At 42.0% G+C, this 24430-nt stretch overlaps 1 protein-coding gene across 2 annotated transcripts in view; it reads left to right on the top strand.

Moving 5' to 3' along the window:
- The window catches only part of LOC139757670 (uncharacterized), an 83406-nt gene that overhangs the window by 39007 nt on the left and 19969 nt on the right, over nt 1-24430 (top strand). Inside the window, exons 1-3 of one of the 2 annotated variants that reach the window (XM_071678433.1) lie at nt 1771-3717; nt 21892-22074; nt 24015-24210. In XM_071678433.1, coding sequence (XP_071534534.1) covers nt 3597-3717; nt 21892-22074; nt 24015-24210 — 500 coding nt within the window. In that variant the 5' untranslated portion in view covers nt 1771-3596. Of the gene's footprint in view, nt 1-1770; nt 3718-21891; nt 22075-24014; nt 24211-24430 lie in introns of those variants that run through there. The other variant, XM_071678434.1, reaches the window with a different exon arrangement.

Genomic DNA, 24430 nt, shown 5'->3' with positions numbered 1-24430 from the left:
AATGGGTGTGATGAATTAGGTGATGATGAACCTTACAGTGGTAAAGGGGTAATGGTGAAGATTATGATGATAATGGGATCATGATGAGTATGATAATGATAATGGGATCATGATGAGTATGATAATGATAATGGGATCATGATGAGTATGATAATGATAATGGGATCATGATGAGTATGATAATGATAATGGGATCATGATGAGTATGATAATGATAATGGGATCATGATGAGTATGATAATGATAATGGGATCATGATGAGTATGATAATGATAATGGGATCATGATGAGTATGATGATGATAATGGGATCATAATGAGTATGATGATGATAATGGGATCATGATGAGTATGATGATGATAATGGGATCATGATGAGTATGATGATGATAATGGGATCATGATGAGTATGATGATGATAATGGGATCATGATGAGTATGATGATGATAATGGGATCATAATGAGTATGATGATGATAATGGGATCATGATGAGTATGATGATGATTATGGGATCATAATGAGTATGATGATGATAATGGGATCATGATGAGTATGATGATGATAATGGGATCATGATGAGTATGATGATGATAATGGGATCATGATGAGTATGATGATGATAATGGGATCATGATGAGTATGATGATGATAATGGGATCATGATGAGTATGATGATGATAATGGGATCATGATGAGTATGATGATGATAATGGAATCATGATGAGTATGATGATGATAATGGGATCATGATGAGTATGATGATAATGGGATCATGATGAGTATGATGATGATAATGGGATCATGATGAGTATGATAATGTTTATTATGATGATTCCCAGAGACATGATAGAGGTAGATGACCTTGCTGTCTTGTGACCCCGAAGTAAGAGGAGTGAGTGTGGGTGTCAGAGGTTTTGATGAGTAAGAGGAGTGAGTGTGGGTGTCAGAGGTTTTGATGAGTAAGAGGAGTGAGTGTGGGTGTCAGAAGTTTTGATGAGTAAGAGGAGTGAGTGTGGGTGTCAGAAGTTTTGATGAGTAAGAGGAGTGAGTGTCAGCTGTGGGTTTATCACCTTACATCTCTTATTATTATTATAGATACGAACAAAACTTTCTGAAGAAATTACCATTCTAGTGTCTCGAGTTGACTTTTGACCCCGTGTGACCCCATCTCCCACCCTCCCCCCCTGGTCACCTGCGTCAGGTTGAGTGTAGTGGTGGATGATGTTATCGTTGCTGACTATGATGTCAGCCACTGCCCGTGTTTCACCAGTGTCAGGAGGTTGGACGTCAGACCATTGTGAGCCGAGTGTCAGGAGGTAGTTAGTGGACGTCATGCCATTGTGAGCCGAGTGTCAGCAAAGTCAGACCATTGGTAGCCGCTCGTCACTGGGAGATCTCAGTGTCAGCGTTTGTCAGCGGACGTTGTAAATTATCGTCAGTCAGTCAGTCAGTGGTCTGTATGGTGGAGATCACATAACGTGACAAGTGGTTGGCTAACTGGGAAATCCTGCTCGTCCAATGACTGAGGAAGGACGGTATGACCTCAGTCTTGCTGAGGAAGTAGGGCAGGGAGGGGCGGGCCAGGTGCGTTGACGTGGTGCTGAGGTAAGCACCTCCTGCAACGCTGAGGTGGGGAGTTGATGCTTTGTTGGCACTGACACAGGTAGTTGATGACGTAGTGTTGAGGTCAGTTGATGACGTAGTGGTGAGGGCAGGAGGGAGGGAGGAAGGGAGGGAGGGAGGGAGGGAGGGAGGGAGGGAGGGAGCCACAAGATGTACAAGTGATGTCTGCCACTTGGATGGTCATCGTGTTAATGTCTCACGTTGTCTCAACACAGAACTTTTTATTTACATATAAAGTTGTTGTATCGTCCGTACGTCCGCACGTACGTCCGCACGTACGTACGTCCGCACGTACGTACGTTGGTTGTACTGTGTTGGGTTACATTAGATTTTCTTGTTGACATCCTCCACTTGTCTGGGCGTTGGGAGTTGAGGTCGTTCGCTTCTCATTGCTTATGGTATATTTTCCCTCTGGGATAACGAGTCTTCTCCCTCACTCTCCCCTCTCCCTCTCTACTCCCTCACTCTCCCCTCTCCCTCTCTACTCCGGCCATACCTTCTGTACTTACATTCATTCTTCTCTTCTCGTAGCGCACCCTCACTCTCCCTGTCTACTTCTCACTAGTTTCTTGAGCGTTCGTCTCCTCCCTTGCCTCACCCTGTGTTTCCCTCCCTCCCTCCTTTGTACCGTCCATATCCACCGGTTAGGGCGCACCTCTCGCCATTCCCTCCATCCTCGCTCATTTCCGGCTGCCCGCCCTGAAGAAACAGGTTAATACGCCGCGCCATTGTCTTACTCGGCGCCGCTCCACTCGTAAAACAGAACCTAAAAACACACACGCCCAAACAGACACCGGAAGTCCATTGTGAGGGGATATTAGTTCAAGTGGCGTGCCTGGGGGGCGCCCGACCCAGGCGGCTCTTGTAGGTACGCTAGCCAGTCTTCTTGCTCGCTCGCGCCTCGCTCACTCTTCTCCAAGTTTGTGGGGTGAACCGCTTGACCTTTATTCCTGGCTTTGCGAAAGTTATTTTCAGCATGCGATGACTGTAAAATATAAGGAAGGATGATGGAAACAGAGGGATAATGGGAGATATATCTGATCGTGGGGGCAGTTTTGAGCTGGAACGGGTGATTGTGGCAACGTTACATGCCATTATCGCTTAACACTTTCTGGCCTCTAAGTAACCGCCTCCGCCAAATGTATGATAACTTTACTTCCACTATTACCTTCCCTCATGCCCACAAAAGGACGTAGATGATTAACATGCGTTTTATTTATTTGAAAATATTTTTGGTATTCATCGCCTTATTGATAACTTGAGCAACAAGATGAAATGAGTTATATCTAAGAGAAAGAAAATAATATTATCATGCAACTGTAAGATAGCTCTACCAGTGACTCCGCCTACCAGATTTACTTGGACCAATCAGCGTTCAGTCTATTCAGGTTGACTCGTCATACGCGTACGGGAGTCAGTAAGCCCGCCCAGATTTTCTATTGTTCTCCCGCGAAGGGTCTTACATCCCTTTGTTCAATGACAAACTCGCCCTTACAGGGAAAGAATCGCTTAAGGTGATTTGGTATTCATCGGCGTGCTGGTAAGCGTGGCTCTACTGTAAAAGTCACTGTCTAGCAATCGTCCATATTTGTCTTGGCTGTTTGTTGGTGCACAGCTTCTTGGCTTGACTGAGGCGCCTCACCTGCCACTGACGGAGAAGCAACATTGTCTGGCTTGTTCACAAGAGTGAGCTGAAGCCATCATTGTGTTCGATAATATTACGACCAGTCTCTCCCTCCGCCCATACTGCAACAGAAAATATCTCCTCCCTCTAATGGCTGCCTGGGGGAGGTGAAGCACAATAATAAACGCCTAGCCAGTGATTTAAACCGCCATTGCGAGTGTGGATTGGTGGCTCGGAAAATCTCTCTCCAGGATCCTTCATGCGTGCGCCCCTGCCCCCTGGTGAGAGCGGCCAAAACTACCGTGCCCGCCAAAATCCCCTGGGGGATCGTGAACACAGCCCGCCGATATGACCAGCTATACCTTCACCTCCCACCAGCAGCAGCAGCAGCAGCAGCAGGACCAGTGGAAAGAAAATAATAATAACAATACGACGCTGGGAAACATGTCGACCTTGTGCTCCAGTACAGGTGAGTATGTCACGTGAGGAGTAACACTTTCTTATTCTCGAATACTGGTCACTAATTATAGGACCTGTATATCTGGTCACTAATTATAGGACCTGTATATCTGGTCACTAATTATAGGACCTGTATATCTGGTCACTAATTATAGGACCTGTATATCTGGTCACTAATTATAGGACCTGTATATCTGGTCACTAATTATAGGACCTGTATATCTGGTCACTAGTTATAGGACCTGTACATTTGATCACTGATAATAGGACCTGTATCTCAGGTCACTGATAATAGGACCTGTATATCTGGTCAGTGACCTGTATCCGTAGCATCGTACAGGATAGGCTAGATTTGAAGAAGATGCGCGGGATGTTCAATATCTGTCTGATTATTGTTAGAATGTAAGACACTCATGAACTTTACATGTTTAGAGTTGTCTTCACTGTTTCTATATTCTGTGTTGATGGAGGAAATGTTCACTAGCTTCCATCAATCCTGTGTTAGTGAGGGAAATGTTCACTAGCTTCCATCAATCCTGTGTTAGTGAGGGAAATGTTCACTAGCTTCCATCAATCCTGTGTTAGTGAGGGAAATGTTCACTAGCTTCCATCAATCCTGTGTTAGTGAGGGAAATGTTCACTAGCTTCCATCAATCTTGTGTTAGTGAGGGAAATGTTCACTAGCTTCCATCAATCCTGTGTTAGTGGAGGAAATGTTCACTAGCTTCCATCAATCCTGTGTTAGTGGAGGAAATGTTCACTAGCTTCCATCAATCCTGTGTTAGTGAGGGAAATGTTCACTAGCTTCCATCAATCCTGTGTTGATGAGGGAAATGTTCACTAGCTTCCATCAATCCTGTGTTAGTGAGGGAAATGTTCACTAGCTTCCATCAATCCTGTGTTAGTGAGGGAAATGTTCACTAGCTTCCATCAATCCTGTGTTAGTGGAGGAAATGTTCACTAGCTTCCATCAATCCTGTGTTAGTGGAGGAAATGTTCACTAGCTTCCATCAATCCTGTGTTAGTGGAGGAAATGTTCACTAGCTTCCATCAATCCTGTGTTAGTGGAGGAAATGTTCACTAGCTTCCATCAATCCTGTGTTAGTGGAGGAAATGTTCACTAGCTTCCATCAATCCTGTGTTAGTGGAGGAAATGTTCACTAGCTTCCATCAATCCTGTGTTAGTGGAGGAAATGTTCACTAGCTTCCATCAATCCTGTGTTAGTGGAGGAAATGTTCACTAGCTTCCATCAATCCTGTGTTAGTGGAGGAAATGTTCACTAGCTTCCATCAATCTTGTGTTAGTGGAGGAAATGTTCACTAGCTTCCATCAATCTTGTGTTAGTGGAGGAAATGTTCACTAGCTTCCATCAATCCTGTGGTAGTGGAGGAAATGTTCACTAGCTTCCATCAATCCTGTGTTAGTGGAGGAAATGTTCACTAGCTTCCATCAATCCTGTGTTAGTGGAGGAAATGTTCACTAGCTTCCATCAATCCTGTGTTAGTGGAGGAAATGTTACTAGCTTCCATCAATCCTGTGTTAGTGGAGGAAATGTTCACTAGCTTCCATCAATCCTGTGTTAGTGGAGGAAATGTTCACTAGCTTCCATCAATCCTGTGTTAGTGGAGGAAATGTTCACCAGTTTCCATCAATCCTGTGTTAGTGAGGGAAATGTTCACTAGCTTCCATCAATCCTGTGTTAGTGGAGGAAACATATAACTATAATGCTGATATGGTTGATGTATGTAGTACAAAAAGAAATATAATTTCCATCATCGGTACTCCTTTGTGATATCCATTGTTCTATAAATAAAGTCTTTGTTTGTAAAGCTATAACTGTTTCATCCTGATGTATAGCCTCACAAATACACAAAATGTGTACTTCTCTAAATGCAAAATATATTTGTCTATGTATGTACGTAGAGAGAGAGAGAGAGAGAGAGAGAGAGAGAGAGAGAGAGAGAGAGAGAGAGAGAGAGAGAGAGAGAGCGTTGTGGTAGTATGTATGTAGTGCTGTTAGTATGTCTGTGTTTGTTAATAGTGTTAGTAGTATGTGTATGTAGGTCGTGTTGGTAGTGTGTACGTGTATGTAATGTAGTGTTAGTAGTATGTGTGTGTGTGTGTGTGTGTGTAGCGTACTGTGGTAATATGTATGTACGTAGTGCTGATAGTATGCATGCGTCTGTATGTGGTCATGGTAGTATGTATGTATATGTATGTAGTGCTATAGTATGTATGTGTGTGTTTAGTGTTGAAAGTATGCATTTATATATGTATGGGGTGTTGGTAGTGTGTATGTAGTGGTGGTAATATGCATGTGCATATATGTAATGCTGGTATTATCTATGTTGTGCTAGCATTATACAAATATATATATATATATATATATATATATATATATATATATATATATATATATATATATATATATATATCTAGTGTTGGCAGTATGTATGTAGTACTGGTGGTGTATATTTAGGAAATGGCCGGTGTAGACCCCATTGCTCACCAACGTGAGACGAAGGGTATTCGATTATATATTATTCGAGTAGTCATTTCCCTATTAGGGGCGATCATAGCCTAGCGGTAGCGCTCCCGCCTGTTGCACAGGGGTTCCGGGTTCGATCCTGGCTGTTGGAGGTTTGTATGTTATATGGAAGTGCCCGTTCATATGTACTATATTCGTGTGTGTGTGTGTATATATACCTTCGTATTGTACAGTTAGATTTTGTAAAATGCTATCTGCTGGTCGTGTGAGCCTGATAAGAAATGGCCAGTGGAGAACATGTGGTTATTGTAATGTAGAATATGTGGCTATCATAATGTAGAACATGTGCCTATCATAATGTAGAACATGTGACTATTGTAATGTAAAGCATGCAACTATCATAATGTAGAACATGCAACTATTATAATGCAGAACATATGGCTGTCATGATGTAGAATATGCGGCTATCATGTCGAACATGTGGCTATTATAATGTTGAATATGTGGCTATTATAATAGAAAATGTGGCTACCATAATGTTTTATGTGGCTATTATAATGTAGAACATGCAGCTATCATGATGTTGAATATGTGGTTATCATAATGTAAAACATGTGGCTATTATAATGAATATTTGGCTATCATATTGTAGAATATTGGGCTTTCATAATGTATAACATGTGGCTATTATAATGTTGAATATGTGGCTATTATAATGTAGAATTTATGGCTATTATAATGTCGAACATGTGGCTATTATAATGACGAATATGTGGCTATTATAATGTCTAAAATGTGGCAACCATAATGTTTTATGTGGCATATTATAATGTAGAATATGCAGCTATCATAATGTTGAATATGTGGCTGTTATAATGTAGAACATGTGGCTATCATAATGTAGAATATTTGGTTATCATAATGTAGAATATGTGGCTATTACAATGTTGAATATGTGGCTATTGTAATGTAGACCATGTGGCTATTATAATGTCGAATATGTGGCTATTATAATGTCGAATATGTGGCTATTATAATGTAGAACATGTGGCTATCATAATGTTGAATATGTGGCTATTATAATGTAGAACATGTGGCTATCATAATGTAGAACATGCAGCTATTATAGTAGCCAAATGTAGAACATTTGGCTATCATAATGTAGAATATGCAGCTGTTATAATGTAGAATATGTGGCTATGATAATGTAGAGTCGTAATATAATAATCATAATCATCAAGATAATAGTCGTAATATTATGATTACAATGATCAAGATATTAGTCGTAATATAATGCGATATTATCAGGCAATAGTAGCCTCCTCATACCTGTTGAACCTTAACAGTTATCTCAAGATTTAGAATTAGATATAATTCATTTATTTCTTAAGGAGTTTGAATATCTCTTCCACGTTATAAGTTTTCTTACCCTGATTTTCATGTAATGCTTTGTGCTAAATGCTTCACTTTTTCATCACAACTCTATATTCTACAACAGATGATATACTCCAGGTTGTGTTCAGAGGAAAAATGGCATCATTTTCACAGAAAATTGATTATTGATGAATGTTAAAAGCGACTACACTTCTCGTGTAACCTAAAGCAGTCAGAGTCCGGTAACACCTGGAATATATAAGTATATATATATATATATATATATATATATATATATATATATATATATATATATATATATATATATCTTTTTTTTTTTTCTTTTTTGCTTTGTCGCTGTCTCCCGCGTTTGCGAGGTAGCGCAAGGAAACAGACGAAAGAAATGGCCCAACCCACCCCCATACACATGTATATACATACGTCCACACACGCAAATATACATACCTACACAGCTTTCCATGGTTTACCCCAGACGCTTCACATGCCCTGATTCAATCCACTGACAGCACGTCAACCCCGGTATACCACATCGATCCAATTCACTCTATTCCTTGCCCTCCTTTCACCCTCCTGCATGTTCAGGCCCCGATCACACAAAATCTTTTTCACTCCATCTTTCCACCTCCAATTTGGTCTCCCGCTTCTCCTCGTTCCCTCCACCTCCGACACATATATCCTCTTGGTCAATCTTTCCTCACTCATTCTCTCCATGTGCCCAAACCATTTCAAAACACCCTCTTCTGCTCTCTCAACCACGCTCTTTTTATTTCCACACATCTCTCTTACCCTTACGTTACTTACTCGATCAAACCACCTCACACCACACATTGTCCTCAAACATCTCATTTCCAGCACATCCATCCTCCTGCGCACAACTCTATCCATAGCCCACGCCTCGCAACCATACAACATTGTTGGAACCACTATTCCTTCAAACATACCCATTTTTGCTTTCCGAGATAATGTTCTCGACTTCCACACATTCTTCAAGCCACATATATATATATGGGGATTGGGGAGAAAGAATACAGCTCATGTATTCCTTGCGCGTCGTAGAAGGCAACTAAGAGAGGCGGGAGCAAGGGACTGGAGAGCTTCCCTTCCTGTATTAATTTCCAAAAGAAAACAACAGAGCAAAGAGCCAAGTGAAAATTTTCCCTTAGTTTCTAAAAGATGGAATAGAGTATTGTCCATCGTCCTCGAAGGCTCAAGCTGTGGTGTGTGAAAGTGTGTGTGTGTAACAGATGAAAAAGGAGAGATAGGTAGTATGCTTGAGGAGAGGAACCTGGATGTTCTAGATCTGAAGCTAAAGGTTAAGTAGTGCCATTGTATAAAGGGAGGGAAGACAAACGTGAATATTCAAGTTTCAGTGGTATAAGTCTGTTATGTGTACCTGGTAAGTTGTTCGGGAGAGTAGTGACTGAGAGAGTAGTGTCATGCACAGAGCCACCGGCACAAGGCCGCCCGAGGTTCAGCGCACAGGTTCGAATCCATGTTGCGGCATTTGGCCCACAGTGCAGCCAGCTGTTATCGTCCCCTGGAGGTTGGTCGATAAAATGGGTAACTTGCTTAAGATAGGGTATATGTACATTTTATTTGTGTTTTCCATTTCACATCCTAGTTTTGTGTCGCAGTATTTTCTCTTTTTCTGTAGATTCCTGACGATGCCTCTGTGAAGGCGAGAACTTGATGGAAATAAATGGGTAACTTTGGTCAACTGGTGCTTGAGCATCATCTAATGGTAGAATAATACTGATAAAAATTAGAAAACATAAGAAGGAAGATTAATTACTGTAAATATGCTGTCGTATTCAGTTCTATGTGCATTAGAGGAAACCTGTTCCCAGCTTACTCAAACACACACACACACACACACACACCTATATATATATATATATATATATATATATATATATATATATATTGGAGGTGGAAAGATGGAATGAAAAAGATTTTGAGTGATCGGGGCCTGAACATGCAGGAGGGTGAAAGGCGGGCAAGGAATAGATTGAATTTGATTGATGTGGTATACCGGGGTCGACGTGCTGTCAATGGATTAATCAGGGCATGTGAAGCGTCTGGGGTAAACCATAGAAAGTTCTGTGGGGCCTGGATGTGGAAAGGGAGCTGTGGTTTCGGGCATTATTGCATGACAGCGGGAGACTGAGTGTGAGCGAATGGGGCCTTTCTTGTCTTTTCCTGGCGCTGCCTCGCGCACATGAGGGGGGAGGGGGATGTTATTCCGTGTGTGGCGGGGTGGCGATGGGGGTGAGTAGGGGCAGACAGTGTGAATTGTGTGCATGTGTGTGTGTGTGTGTGTCTGTGTGTATATATATGTGTGTACGTTGGGATGTGTGGGTGTGTATGTTTGCGTGTGTTGACGTGTGTGTGTGTGCATGTGTGTGGGGGTGGGTTGGGCCATTTCTTTCGTCTGTTTCCTTGCACTACCTCGCAGGCGCGAGAGACAGCGACAAAGCAAAATAAATAAATAAGTATTTATTTATTTTATTTTGATTTGTCGCTGTCTCCCGCGTTAGCGAGGTAGCGCAAGGAAACAGACGAAAGGAATGGCCCACCCCACCCACATACACATGTATATACATACACGTCCACACACGCAAATATACATACCTATACATCTCAACGTATATATATATATATATATATATATATATATATATATATATATATATATATATATATATATTTCTTTTCTTTTAAACTATTCGCCATTTCCCGCGTTAGCGAGGTAGCGTTAGGAACAGAGGACTGGGCCTTTTTTGGAATATCCTCACTTGGGCCCCTCTGTTCCTTCTTTTGGAAAAAAAAAAAAACGAGAGGGGTGGATTTCCAGCCCCCCGCTCCCTCCCCTTTTAGTCGCCTTCTACGACACGCAGGGAATACGTGGGAAGTATTCTTAATCCCCTATCCCCAGGGATAATATATATATATATATATATATATATATATATATATTTTTTTTTTTTTTTTTTTTTTTTCAAACTATTCGCCATTTCCCGCGTTAGCGAGGTAGCGTTAAGAACAGAGAACTGGGCCACTGAGGGAATATCCTCACCTGGCCCCCTTCTCTGTTCCTCCTTTTGGAAAATTAAAAAAAACAGACGAAAGGAATGGCCCACCCCACCCACATACACATGTATATACATACACGTCCACACACGCAAATATACATACCTATACATCTCAACGTATATATATATATACAGCGCTGGTGGCTGATTCATGTGAGAAACTGCAGAAGCTGGTGACTGAGTTTGGTAAAGTGTGTGGAAGAAGAAAGTTAAGAGTAAATGTGAATAAGAGCAAGGTTATTAGGTACAGTAGGGTTGAGGGTCAAGTCAATTGGGAGGTGAGTTTGAATGGAGAAAAACTGGAGGAAGTGAAGTGTTTTAGATATCTGGGAGTGGATCTGTCAGCGGATGGAACCATGGAAGCGGAAGTGGATCATAGGGTGGGGGAGGGGGCGAAAATTTTGGGAGCCTTGAAAAATGTGTGGAAGTCGAGAACAGTATCTCGGAAAGCAAAAATGGGTATGTTTGAAGGAATAGTGGTTCCAACAATGTTGTATGGTTGCGAGGCGTGGGCTATGGATAGAGTTGTGCGCAGGAGGATGGATGTGCTGGAAATGAGATGTTTGAGGACAATGTGTGGTGTGAGGTGGTTTGATCGAGTAAGTAACGTAAGGGTAAGAGAGATGTGTGGAAATAAAAAGAGCGTGGTTGAGAGAGCAGAAGAGGGTGTTTTGAAATGGTTTGGTCACATGGAGAGAATGAGTGAGGAAAGATTGACCAAGAGGATATATGTGTCGGAGGTGGAGGGAACGAGGAGAAGAGGGAGACCAAATTGGAGGTGGAAAGATGGAGTGAAAAAGATTTTGTGTGATCGGGGCCTGAACATGCAGGAGGGTGAAAGGAGGGCAAGGAATAGAGTGAATTGGAGCGATGTGGTATACAGGGGTTGACGTGCTGTCAGTGGAGTGAATCAAGGCATGTGAAGCGTCTGGGGTAAACCATGGAAAGCTGTGTAGGTATGTATATTTGCGTGTGTGGACGTGTGTATGTACATGTGTATGGGGGGGGGGCGGGGTTGGGCCATTTCTTTCGTCTGTTTCCTTGCGCTACCTCGCAAACGCGGGAGACAGCGACAAAGTAAAAAAAAAAAAAAAAAAAAAAAAAAAAAAAAAAATATATATATATATATATATATATATATATATATATATATATATATATATATATATATATATATATATATATATATATCCCTGGGGATAGGGGAGAAAGAATACTTCCCACGTATTCCCTGTGTGTCGTAGAAGGCGACTAAAAGGGGAGGGAGCGGGGGGCTGGAAATCCTCCCCTCTCAATTTTTTTTAATTTTTTTTTATATATATATATATATATATATATATATATATATATATACACACACAAAGAGACATATACATATATACACATGCACATAATTCATACTGTCTGCCTTTATTCATTCCCATCGCCACCCTACCACACATGAAATAACAGCCCCCTCCCCCCTCATGTGCGCGAGGTAGCGCTAGGAAAAGACAACAAAGGCCACATTTGTTCACACCCAGTCTCTAGCTGTCATGTATAATGCACCGAAACCACAGTTTCCTTTCCACATCCAGGCCCCACAGAACTTTCCATGGTTTACCTAAGACGCTTCACATGCCCTGGTTCAATCCATTGACAGCACATCAACCCCGGTATACCACATCGTTCCCATTCACTCTATTCCTTGCACGCTTTTCACCCTCCTGCTTAATGTTCAGGCCCCGATCACTCAAAATCTTTTTCACTCCTTCTTTCCATCTCCAATTTGGTCTTCCACTTCTCCTCATTCCCTCCACCTCTGACACATATATCCTCTTGGTAAATCTTTCCTCACTCATTCTCTCCATGTGACCAAACCATTTCAAAACACCCTCTTCTGCTCTCTCAACCACACTCTTTTTATTACCACACATCTCTCTTACCCTATTGTTACTTACACGATTATACCATCTCACACCACATATTGTCTTCAAACATCTCATTTCCAGCACATCCACCCTCTTCCGCACAACTCTATCCATAGCCCACGCCTCGCAACCATATAACATTGTTGTTTCACTATTCCTTCAAACATACCCATTTTTACTATCCGAGATAATGTTCTCGCCTTCCACACATTCTTCAACGCTCCCAGAACTTTCGCCCCCTCCCCCACCCTATGATTCACTTCCGCTTCCATGGTTCCATCCGCTGCCAAATCCACTCCCAGATATCTAAAAGACTTCACTTCCTCCAGTTTTTCTCAATTCAAACTTACCTCCCAATTGACTTGTCCCTCAACACTACTGTACCTAATAACCTTGCTCTTATTCACATTTGCTCTCGCCTTTCTTCTTTCACACACTTTGCCAAACTCAGTCACCAGCTTCTGCAGTTTCTCATATGTATCAGCCACCAGTGCTGTATCATCAGCGAACAACAACTGACTTACTTCCCAAGCTCTCTCATCCACAACAGACTGCTTACTTGCCCCTCTTTCCAAAACTCGTGCATTCACCTCCCTAACAACCCCATTCATAAACAAATTAAACAGACATAGAGACATCACACACCAATGCCGCAAACCAACATTCACTGAGAACCAATCACTTTCCTCTCTTCCTATACTTTCACATGCCTTACATCCTCGATTAAAACTTTTCACTGCTTCTTACAACTTGCCTCCCACACCATATATTCTTAATGCCTTCCACAGAGCATCCCTATAAACTCTATCATATGCCTTCTCCAGATCCATAAATGCTACATACAAATCCATTTGCTTTTCTAAGTATTTCTCACATACATTCTTCAAAGCAAACACCTGATCCACACATCCTCTACCACTTCTGAAACCACACTGCTCTTCCCCAATCTGATGCTCTGTTTATGCCTTCACCCTTACAATCAATACCCTCCCATATAATTTGCCAGGAATACTCAACAAACTTATACCTCTGTAATTTGAGCACTCACTTTTATCCCCTTTGCATTTGTACAGTGGTACTATGCAAGCATTCCGCAATCCTCAGGCACCTCACCATGGGTGATACATACATTGAATAACCTGACCAACCAGTCAACAATACAGTCACCCACTCTTTTGAATAAATTCCACTGCAATACCATCCCAACCCGCTGCCTTGCCGGCTTTCATCTTCCGCAAAGCTTTTACTACCTCTTCTCTGTTTACTAAATCATTCTATAAAGGTGCGTGTTCCTATACACTTTGTTCGTATATATATATATATATATATATATATATATATATATATATATATATATATATATATATATATATATATATATATATATGTTATCATACTTAACCGCTGTTTCCCGCGTCAATGAGATAGCGCCAAGAAACAGACGAAGAATGGCCCATACACGCGCATATACATACATATACATATCAACATACACACACACACACATATATATACATATATATATATATATATATATATATATATATATATATATATATATATATATACACACAGACGTATTCATACATGCACATATACATATTCATTCTCGCTTTCCTTCATCCATTCTCGGCGATACCCCACCCCACAGGAAACAGCATCGCCACCCCCCATTTCAGAGAGGTAGCGCCAGGAAAAAACATAAGAGGCCACATTCGTTCACGCTTAGTCTCTAGCTGTCATGTGTAATACACCGAAACCACGGCTCCCTATCCACATCCAGGCCACACAGACCTTTCCATCGTTTACCCCAGACGTTTCTCATGCCCTGGTTCAGTCCATTGGCAGCACATCGACCCCGGTATAGCACATCGTTCCAGTTCACTCTACTCCTTGCACGCATCTCACCTTCCTGTATGTTCAGGCCCCGATCGCTCAAAATCTTTTTCACTCCATCCTTCCACCTTCAATTTGGTCTCCCGATTCTCCTCGTTCCCTCCACTTCTGACACATATATCCTCTTAGTCAAAGTTTCGTCACTCATTCTCTCCATGTGACCAAACCATTTCAACACACCCTTTTCTGCTCTCTCACCCACACTTTTTTTTATTTCCACACATTTCTCATACTCTTTCATCACTTACTCAATCAAACCACTTCACGCCACATATTGTCCTCAAACACTTAAATTTCCAACACATCCACCTTCCTCCGTACAACTCTATCTATAGCCTCGCAACGATATAATATTTTTGGAACTACTATTCCTTCAAACATACCCATTTTTGCTCTCCGAGACAACGTTCTTTCCTTCCACACATTCTTCATCGACCCCATTCCCCAACCTGTGATTCATTTCCACTTTCACGGTTCAATTCGCTGCTAAGTCCACTCCAAGATATCTAAAACTATCCTTTTACTCCATTTTTTCTCCACTCAAATTTACATCCCCGTTAACTTCTCCCTCAACCCTACTGGATCTAATACCCTTGCTCTTATTCACCTTTACTCTCAACTTTCTCCTTTCACACACTTTTCCAAACTCAGTCACCAACGTCCGCAGTTTTTCGCTCGAATTAGCCACCAGCAGTGTATCACTGGCGAGCAACTGATTCACTTGCCAGGTCCTCTCATTACCAAGAGGCTGTATACTCGCCTCTCTCTTCAAAACTCTTGCATTTACCTCCCTAACCACCCCATCCATAAACAAATTAAACGACCATGGGGACATTACACACCCTGCCGCAGACCGACATTCACTGGGAACCAATCACTCTCCTCTCTTCCTACTCGTACACATGCCTTACGTCCTTGGTAAAAACTTTTCACTGCTTCTAGCAACTTACACCCCACACCATATACCCTTAAGACCTTAAACAAAGCATCTATATCAAACCCATCATATGCCCTCTCCAGATCCATAAATGCTACATACAAATCCATCTGTTTTTCTAAGTATTTCTCACATACATTCTTCAAAGTAAACACTTGATCCACACATCCTCTGCCACTTCTGAGACCACACTGCTCTTCTCCAGTCTGATGTTCTGTACATGTCTTCACCCTCTCAATCAATACCCTCCCATATGACTTTCCAGGAATACTCAACAAACTTATACCTCTGTAGTTTGAACATTCACCTTTATCCCCTTTGCCATTGTACAATGGCACTATGCATGCATTCCGCCAATCCTCAGGCACTTCACATTGCTCCATACATACACTGAATATCCTTACCAACCAGTCAACAACACATTCGTCCCCTTTTTTTAATAAATTCCACTGCAATACCATCCAAACCGGCCGCCTTGCCGGCTTTCATCTTCCGCAAAGCTTTCACTACCTCTTCTCTGTTTACTAAACCATCTCCCTGACCCTCTCACTTCGCACACTACCTCGACCAAAACACCCTATATCTGCCACTCTATCATCAAACACATTCAACAAACCTTCTAAATACTCACTCCATCTCCATCTCACTTCACCACTACTTGTTATTACCTCCCCATTAGCCCCCTTCATCGATATTCCCATTTGTTTTCTTGTCTTACGCACGTTATTAACCTCCTTCCGAAACATCTTTTTCTTTTTCCCTAAAATTTAATGATACTCTCTCACCCCAACTTTCATTTGCCTCTTTTTCAACCCATGCAACTTTCCTTGCCCTCCTGCCGCTTTCTTTGATACGTTTCTCAGTCATTTGCACTCCTTTCTTGCAAGTATCGTCCAAACGCCTCTCGTTTCTCTGTCACTAGCAACTTTACTTATTCATCCCACCACTCACTGCCATTTCTAATCTGCCCACCTCCCACCTTTCTCATGCCACATGCGTCTTTTGCGCAAGCCATCACTGCTTCCCTAAACATATCCCATTCCTCACCCAATCCCTTCATATCATTTGCTCTCACCTTTTGCCATTATGCACTCAATCTCTCCTGGTACTTCCTCACACAAGTCTCCTTTCCAAGCTCACTTACTCTCAACACTCTCTTCTCCCCAGCATTCTCTCTTCTTTTTTGAGAACCTCTACAAGTCTTCACCTTCGCCTCCACAAGATAGTGATCAGACATCCCTCCAGTTGCCCCTTTCAGCACATTAACAGCCAAAACTCTCTCTTTTATATATATATATATATATATGTATATATATATATATATATATATATATATATATATATATATATATATATATATATATATATATATATATATATTTTTTTTTTTTTTTTTTGCTTTGTCGCTGTCTCCCGCGTTTGCGAGGTAGCGCAAGGAAACAGACGAAAGAAATGGCCCAATCCACCCCCATACACATGTATATACATACGTCCACACACGCAAATATACATACCTACACAGCTTTCCATGGTTTACCCCAGACGTTTCACATGCCTTGATTCAATCCACTGACAGCACGTCAACCCCGGTATACCACATCGCTCCAATTCACTCTATTCCTTGCCCTCCTTTCACCCTCCTGCATGTTCAGGCCCCGATCACACAAAATCTTTTTCACTCCATCTTTCCACCTCCAATTTGGTCTCCCTCTTCTCCTCGTTCCCTCCACCTCCGACACATATATCCTCTTGGTCAATCTTTCCTCACTCATTCTCTCCATGTGCCCAAACCATTTCAAAACACCCTCTTCTGCTCTCTCAACCACGCTCTTTATATTTCCACACATCTCTCTTACCCTTACGTTACTTACTCGATCAAACCACCTCACACCACACATTGTCCTCAAACATCTCATTTCCAGCACATCCATCCTCCTGCGCACAACTCTATCCATAGCCCACGCCTCGCAACCATACAACATTGTTGGAACCACTATTCCTTCAAACATACCCATTTTTGCTTTCCGAGATAATGTTCTCGACTTCCACACATTCTTCAAGGCTCCCAGAATTTTCGCCCCCTCTCCCACCCTATGATCCACTTCCGCTTCCATGGTTCCATTCGCTGCCAGATCCACTCCCAGATATCTAAAACACTTCACTTCCTCCAGTTTTTCTCCATTCAAACTCACCTCCCAATTGACTTGACCCTCAACCCTACTGTACCTAATAACTTTGCCCTTATTCACATTTACTCTTAACTTTCTTCTTTCACACACTTTACCAAACTCAGTCACCAGCTTCTGCAGTTTCTCACATGAATCAGCCACCAGCGCTGTATCATCAGCGAACAACAACTGACTCACTTCCCAAGCTCTCTCATCCCCAACAGACTTCATACTTGCCCCTCTTTCCAAAACTCTTGCATTCACCTCCCTAACAACCCCATCCATAAACAAATTAAACAACCATGGAGACATCACACATCCCTGCCGCAAACCTACATTCACTGAGAACCAATCACTTTCCTCTCTTCCTACACGTACACATGCCTTACATCCTCGATATATATATATATATATATATATATATATATATATATATATATATACATATATATATATATACATATATATATATATATATATATATATATATATATATATATATATATATATATATATATATATATATATAATGTGCGTCTAGTGAATATAGTAAAGGGTCCCCTATCACACACTTTCCTTCACGTGCATAGTTTCTCTCGGTAGCACAAGCACACCAGCTGGTACACAGCCTGGCTGGTCGGTGCAAGTACTACCTTCCTGGAATCTTGTGGCGTAATTACTAAATCACTTCCAGTCCAGCTGAGTAATATGAGCCCCCCATCCACCACCACCCACAACACCGGTGTTTAAGTTTCCCCGACATTGTAATTCGCAACCATCAAACTGAGAATGTCCTTCCTAGATTCGTAGTGTGCACTCCGGGAATATCAAAGTCGCACAGTATTAAACAACAGTAGCTTCCAGGTGTAGCTGATGGTGCGGCATCCAGCTACGTTAGTAAGTATATTGGTCTGATGGTTTACCAGTGACCACCATAATCTGACTGGTCGTCTCTCCTTTACCCACTCATAAATGATAGCATGAACATAACCGGGTTTTGGTAGCTAAACACTTACTCAGACCTGATAGCTAAACACTGGCAACTTCTCGTTCAGGAAATGTCAGGTGATCAGTGTAGGACAGTTCTGGGCTGGACATGACAGCGAGAACATTCTCCTGGGCTGAGTCTATCCCAAGCTGTCTGTACTGCCTCGAGGTACAAGTTCTGGTGTCTGTGTACTGCCTCGAGGTACAAGTTCTGGTGTCTGTGTACTGCCTCGAGGTACAAGTTCTGGTGTCTGTGTACTGCCTCGAGGTACAAGTTCTGGTGTCTGTGTACTGCCTCGGGTGCACGTACTGGTGTCTGTGTACTGCCTCGAGGTACAAGTTCTGGTGTCTGTGTACTGCCTCGAGGTTCAAGTTCTGGTGTCTGTGTACTGCCTCGGGTGCACGTACTGGTGTCTGTGTACTAACCTTTTCTTCTTACCCTTTCCTTGTTTACTCGATCAAACCACCCCATGCTACATATTGTCCTCAAGCATTTCATTTCCATCACATCCATCCTCCTACACACATCCTGATCTATAATACATGCCTCGCATCCATACAACATTGTTGTGACTACTATACTGAAGCTTCAATCATACTAATTTTCGTCCCCCCAGATAGCGACCTCTTTTTCCATATATCCCTCAATATTTCCGGAACCTTCGCCCCTCACCTGTTCTCTGACTTTTTCCGCTTTCATGGTTCCATTTGCCGCCGTGTCCACTCCCAGGTATCTGAAACATGTCACTTATCCTAAATTTTCTCCTTTCAGACTCACACCCAAACTATCACTTTCCTTTACCCTGTTAAACTTAATAACTTTGCTTTTATTCAGATGTAATTTCAACTTTCTCCTTTCACACACTCAAACTCAGTCACCAACTCCAACAGTTTCTCACTCGACTCTGTCATCAGTGTCGTGTCATCACTAACAATAATTGAATCACTTCCCATGCCTCCTCGTCCTCCACAGAGCGCATATTCGCCCCCTCTCCCTAACTCCAGCGTTTACTTTCCTCAGCACCCTACCGACAAAGATATTAAACACCCATTGTGACATCACACACCCCTGCCACAAACCAACCTTCATTGGAAACCAATCACTCTTCGCTCATCCTACTCGTATACATGCCTTACACCCTTAATAAAACCCTCTCACTACTTCAAGCAGCTTCCCTCCCACACTGTACATTCTTTAGACCTACAAGGCATCTCTGTCAACCCTATGCTTTCTCTACGTTCATAAATGTCACAAATATCCATCCATTTTTCTATGTATTTCTTACACACACATTCTGTAGAGCAAACCCCTTCCTCCCGCACCAGGACCCCTCTTGTTTCCCCTTCCTCCCGCACCAGAACCCCTCTTGTTTCCCCCTCCTCCAGCACCAGGACCCCTCTTGTTCCCCCTTCCTCCCGCACCAGAATCCCTCGTCCCCCCCTTCCTCCCACACCAGAACCCCTCTTGTTTCCCCTTCCGCCCGCACCAGAAAGTACCCCTCCTTTCTTTTCCCGGGCTTCCATAACACTACATTATATGCACTAACCCTTCCACACAATACCACTACTCTATATGCACTAACCCTTCCACACAACACCACTACACTTTACGCAACAAAACATGTGTTTTAAGCATGTGTTAACAATAGATGTCAAGTAGTAAATGTTTACTGCCGGTGATACAATGTTAGTTCAGAGTTGAACCAGGTGTGTGACCAGGTGTAAAGTAATGAAGGTATATTAGCCAGGTGTGTGACCAGGTGTGAGCGAGGAGGTGTTATTAGGTGTGTGTCTGCGATTATTGCTGAAATGAGAGAATGTGGTCAGTACTGCCTGTTTATGATGGTGAACTGTGCAGGTTAATCATCATGTAATGATCATGATGATCATTACATGATTGTTTGTTCATCATGTAATGATCATGATGATCATTACATGACATCATGATGTCAGCTCGTATGTGTTCCCTGTTTTTTGTTTTCTTGTCCGCGTTTATTTTTGTGTATTCGTTTGTGGTGGTGTCTTGTTTGTTTGTGTGTGTGTGTGTGTGTGTGTGTGTGTGTCTGCATGTCTGTTTGTGCAAATATATTTCATGACTGTGTATATAAGCCTGCTTATATATATATATATATATATATATATATATATATATATACTTTTTTCATATATATATTCGCCATTTCCCACGTTTGCCAGGTAGCGTCAAGAACAGAGGACAGAGTCTTAGAGAGAATATCCTCACTTGGCCCCCTTCTCTGTTTTTTTTTTGAAAAGTGATATATATATATATATATATATATATATATATATATATATATATATATATATATATATATATATATATATATATTTTATACTATTCGCCATTTCCCGCGTTAGCGAGGTAGCGTTAGGAACAAAGGACTGGGCCTTAGAGGGAACATCCTCACCTGGCCCCCTTCTCTGTTCCTTCTTTTTTGGAAAAAAAAAAAAAAATGGCCCATCGACTCATATTCGCATGTATGCACACACACACACACACACACACACACACACACACACACACACACACACACACAGTTCCCAAGTGCACTTTCGTGTGATAATCACATCATCAGGGGAGACACAAGAAAGAAATATAACAGTCAGTTGATATACAAGGAAGAGATGTAGCTAGGACGCCATTTGGTAAGAACGTGACTAGCCAGTGGAGGTCAGGTGCGTTCGAGCCTGGCAACATGTGTATCAGATTTATCATGTGGACAAGAAGGGGAACTGTTACAGATTTTATGAACAATCAAGTTATTCAATTTGTATAGACCTTCACTAATATTAAAGTTATGATTCTCTGTTTTTCCAATAATAAAAGATTCAATGATATTTCCCGTGGCACTGTAGTTAGAATTAATAACTGAGATGGCATTACTCCAGTCAATACAATGATCATAGTTTTTAACGTGATTAAACACTACATTAAATTCTTGTCCCGTACTTATACTATATTCATGTTGCTCAAGTCTAACATAGAGATCCTTACCAGTCTGTCCAACATGTAGAAATTGTGATGTTTTATGTTGGGCAGACTGATAATGATGTGTCAGGGATGTGTGAGGTGAGGTGTTTGTGTCTCACATCCAGATCCATGTAAGTCTACGTTTACTGTTGCATGAATTTCAAAATTAGTTCCTAACTGTATTTACGTGTATCTACAAGAGAGAGAGAGAGAGAGAGAGAGAGAGAGAGAGAGAGAGAGAGAGAGAGAGAGAGAGAGAGAGAGAGAGAGAGAGAGAGAGAGCCTTCAATCACCTGACAGTGTTCTTCCTGCTGCCAGGTTCTGTGCCGGCCTCCTTCAGGGACTTGTACTCCAGAGGGAGCCTTTCCTCCTCTTCGTCGCCTTCTGCAGCATCTGGAGCCTCGCCAATCGACCTGACTCGCTACACACTGCCCTCACTGCGGCAGTATGAGCTGGCTCAGCAGATGGTTTCCCAGCAAGGTGCCGTTACCAAGCTTTTAGGTGAGAGAAAGAGAGAGACGGCACTTCCTGTCTTTCTCTATATGTTGCAGAAATGTAGAAGGCACTTACTGTCTTTCTCTATATGTTGCAGCATTGTGGACGGCACTTACTGTCTTTCTCTATATGTTGCAGCATTGTGGACGGCACTTACTGTCTTTCTCTATATGTTGCAGCATTGTGGACGGCACTTACTGTCTTTCTCTATATGTTGCAGCATTGTGGACGGCACTTACTGTTTTTCAGCACAACTTTTACTGTTTAGTCTGACTCAAGGACAAGATGATCATTTCCCCATAAATAATGTTTACTCTGACGATCATGCCAACTATGATGACACTGGCATCACTCTAACCCTGTTGACATACATGCTGGTATAACCACTTGACATACATGCTGGGATAATCACTTGACATACATACTGGGATAATCACTTGACATACTTTTCTTTCATACTATTCGCCATTTCCCGCGTTAGCGAGGTAGCGTTAAGAACAGAGGACTGGGCCTTTGAGGGAATATCCTCATCTGGCTCCCTTCTCTGTTCCTTCTTTGAGAAAAAAAAAAAAAACAAGAGGGGAGGATTTCCAGCCCCCCCTTCCCTTCCCTTTTAGTCGCTTTCTACGACACGCAGAGAATACGTGGGAAGTATTCTTTCTTCCCTATCCCCATACATACCGGGATAATCACTTGACATACATACCGGGATAATCTTTTGACATACATGCTGGTATAATCACTTGACATACATGCTGGTATAACCAATTGACATACATGCTTGTATAATCACTTGACATACATGCTGGGATAATCACTTGACATACATGCTGGTATAACCACTTGACATACATGCTGGTATAATCACTTGACATACATGCTAGTATAATCACTTGACATACATGCTGGTATAACCACTTGACATACATGCTGGGATAATCACTTGACATACATGCTAGTATAATCACTTGACATACATGCTGGGATAATCACTTGACATACATGCTGGTATAACCACTTGACATACATGCTGGTATAACCACTTGACATACATGCTGGTATAACCACTTGACATACATGCTGGTATAACCACTTGACATACATGCTGGTATAACCACTTGACATACATACTGGTATAACCAATTGACATACATGCTGGTATAATCACTTGACATACATGCTGGTATAATCACTTGACATACATGCTGGTATAACCATTTGACATACATACTGGTATAACCAATTGACATACATGCTGGTATAATCACTTGACATACATGCTGGTATAACCACTTGACATACATGCTGGTATAACCATTTGACATACATACTGGTATAACCAATTGACATACATGCTGGTATAACCAAATGACATACATGCTGGTATAACCAATTGACATACATGCTGGGATAATCACTTGACATACATGCTGGTATAACCACTTGACATACATGCTGGTATAACCACTTGACATACATGGCCAATTTCTTTCACCATCTTAGTTTGGTTCCTTACATCTCCTAAGGTTAGTGTACATCATAATCGTATTAGAAAGATATCATAAACCTCTATTAATCCTACAATGTCTTGGTTAAAAGGTCCACTTGATCCTCGAATTTGAGTCCCTCACCTTTACCTCCATACAGTCAACATTTGTATCCGTAATCATTACTGCTGACCTTTTGTGTAGATCTTTCCTGTTATTTACATTGGCTAAGGACCTGCCTGCCTCATGTACTCAGTGTACTGCGAGTTTGTTATCCTCTCTACCTTCCCACCGACTGTTTCTACTTCCTCCCCTCTCCTGTCCCTACCTGTGTGTGTCAACCCTCCCCTCTCCTATAACCACGTTCCTTTTTCTCCCCGACCAATGCCCTTCTCACTACCTCTGACCATGCCCTTCATTCCCTGTCTTGTCACGTCCTTCCTCCCCGCTCCCTCACAGGCTCGTTGAGGCCGCCTGGCATGATCGGGGGTTCGAAGCCGAAGGTGGCTACGCCGCAGGTGGTCAGCAAGATCGAGCAGTACAAGCGGGAGAACCCAACCATCTTCGCCTGGGAGATCCGTGAGAAACTCATCTCCGAGAGTGTCTGCACTAACTCCACCGCTCCCTCCGTCTCCTCCATCAACAGGATCCTCAGGTACGTGTCTTGTCCTCTCCCGCCGTCTCCTCCCTTGTACAGTCTCCCAGTCGTTGCACAAGTACATGTCTCTTTCAGGTGCGCTCAAGCGGATGTCTCCTAGACTTGCTCAGGTACATAGCTTTTGCCATGTGTTAAAGTATATGGTTCATTCATGCGAGTTCATGGATGTGGCTCTGTTGGTGATGATATTCTAATAGTTGTAGGCATGTTTATCTTG

This window comes from Panulirus ornatus, chromosome 27, assembly GCF_036320965.1.
Source record: "Panulirus ornatus isolate Po-2019 chromosome 27, ASM3632096v1, whole genome shotgun sequence".
NCBI lineage: Eukaryota > Metazoa > Arthropoda > Malacostraca > Decapoda > Palinuridae > Panulirus > Panulirus ornatus.
This window is presented reverse-complemented; position numbering and strand designations above follow the sequence as displayed.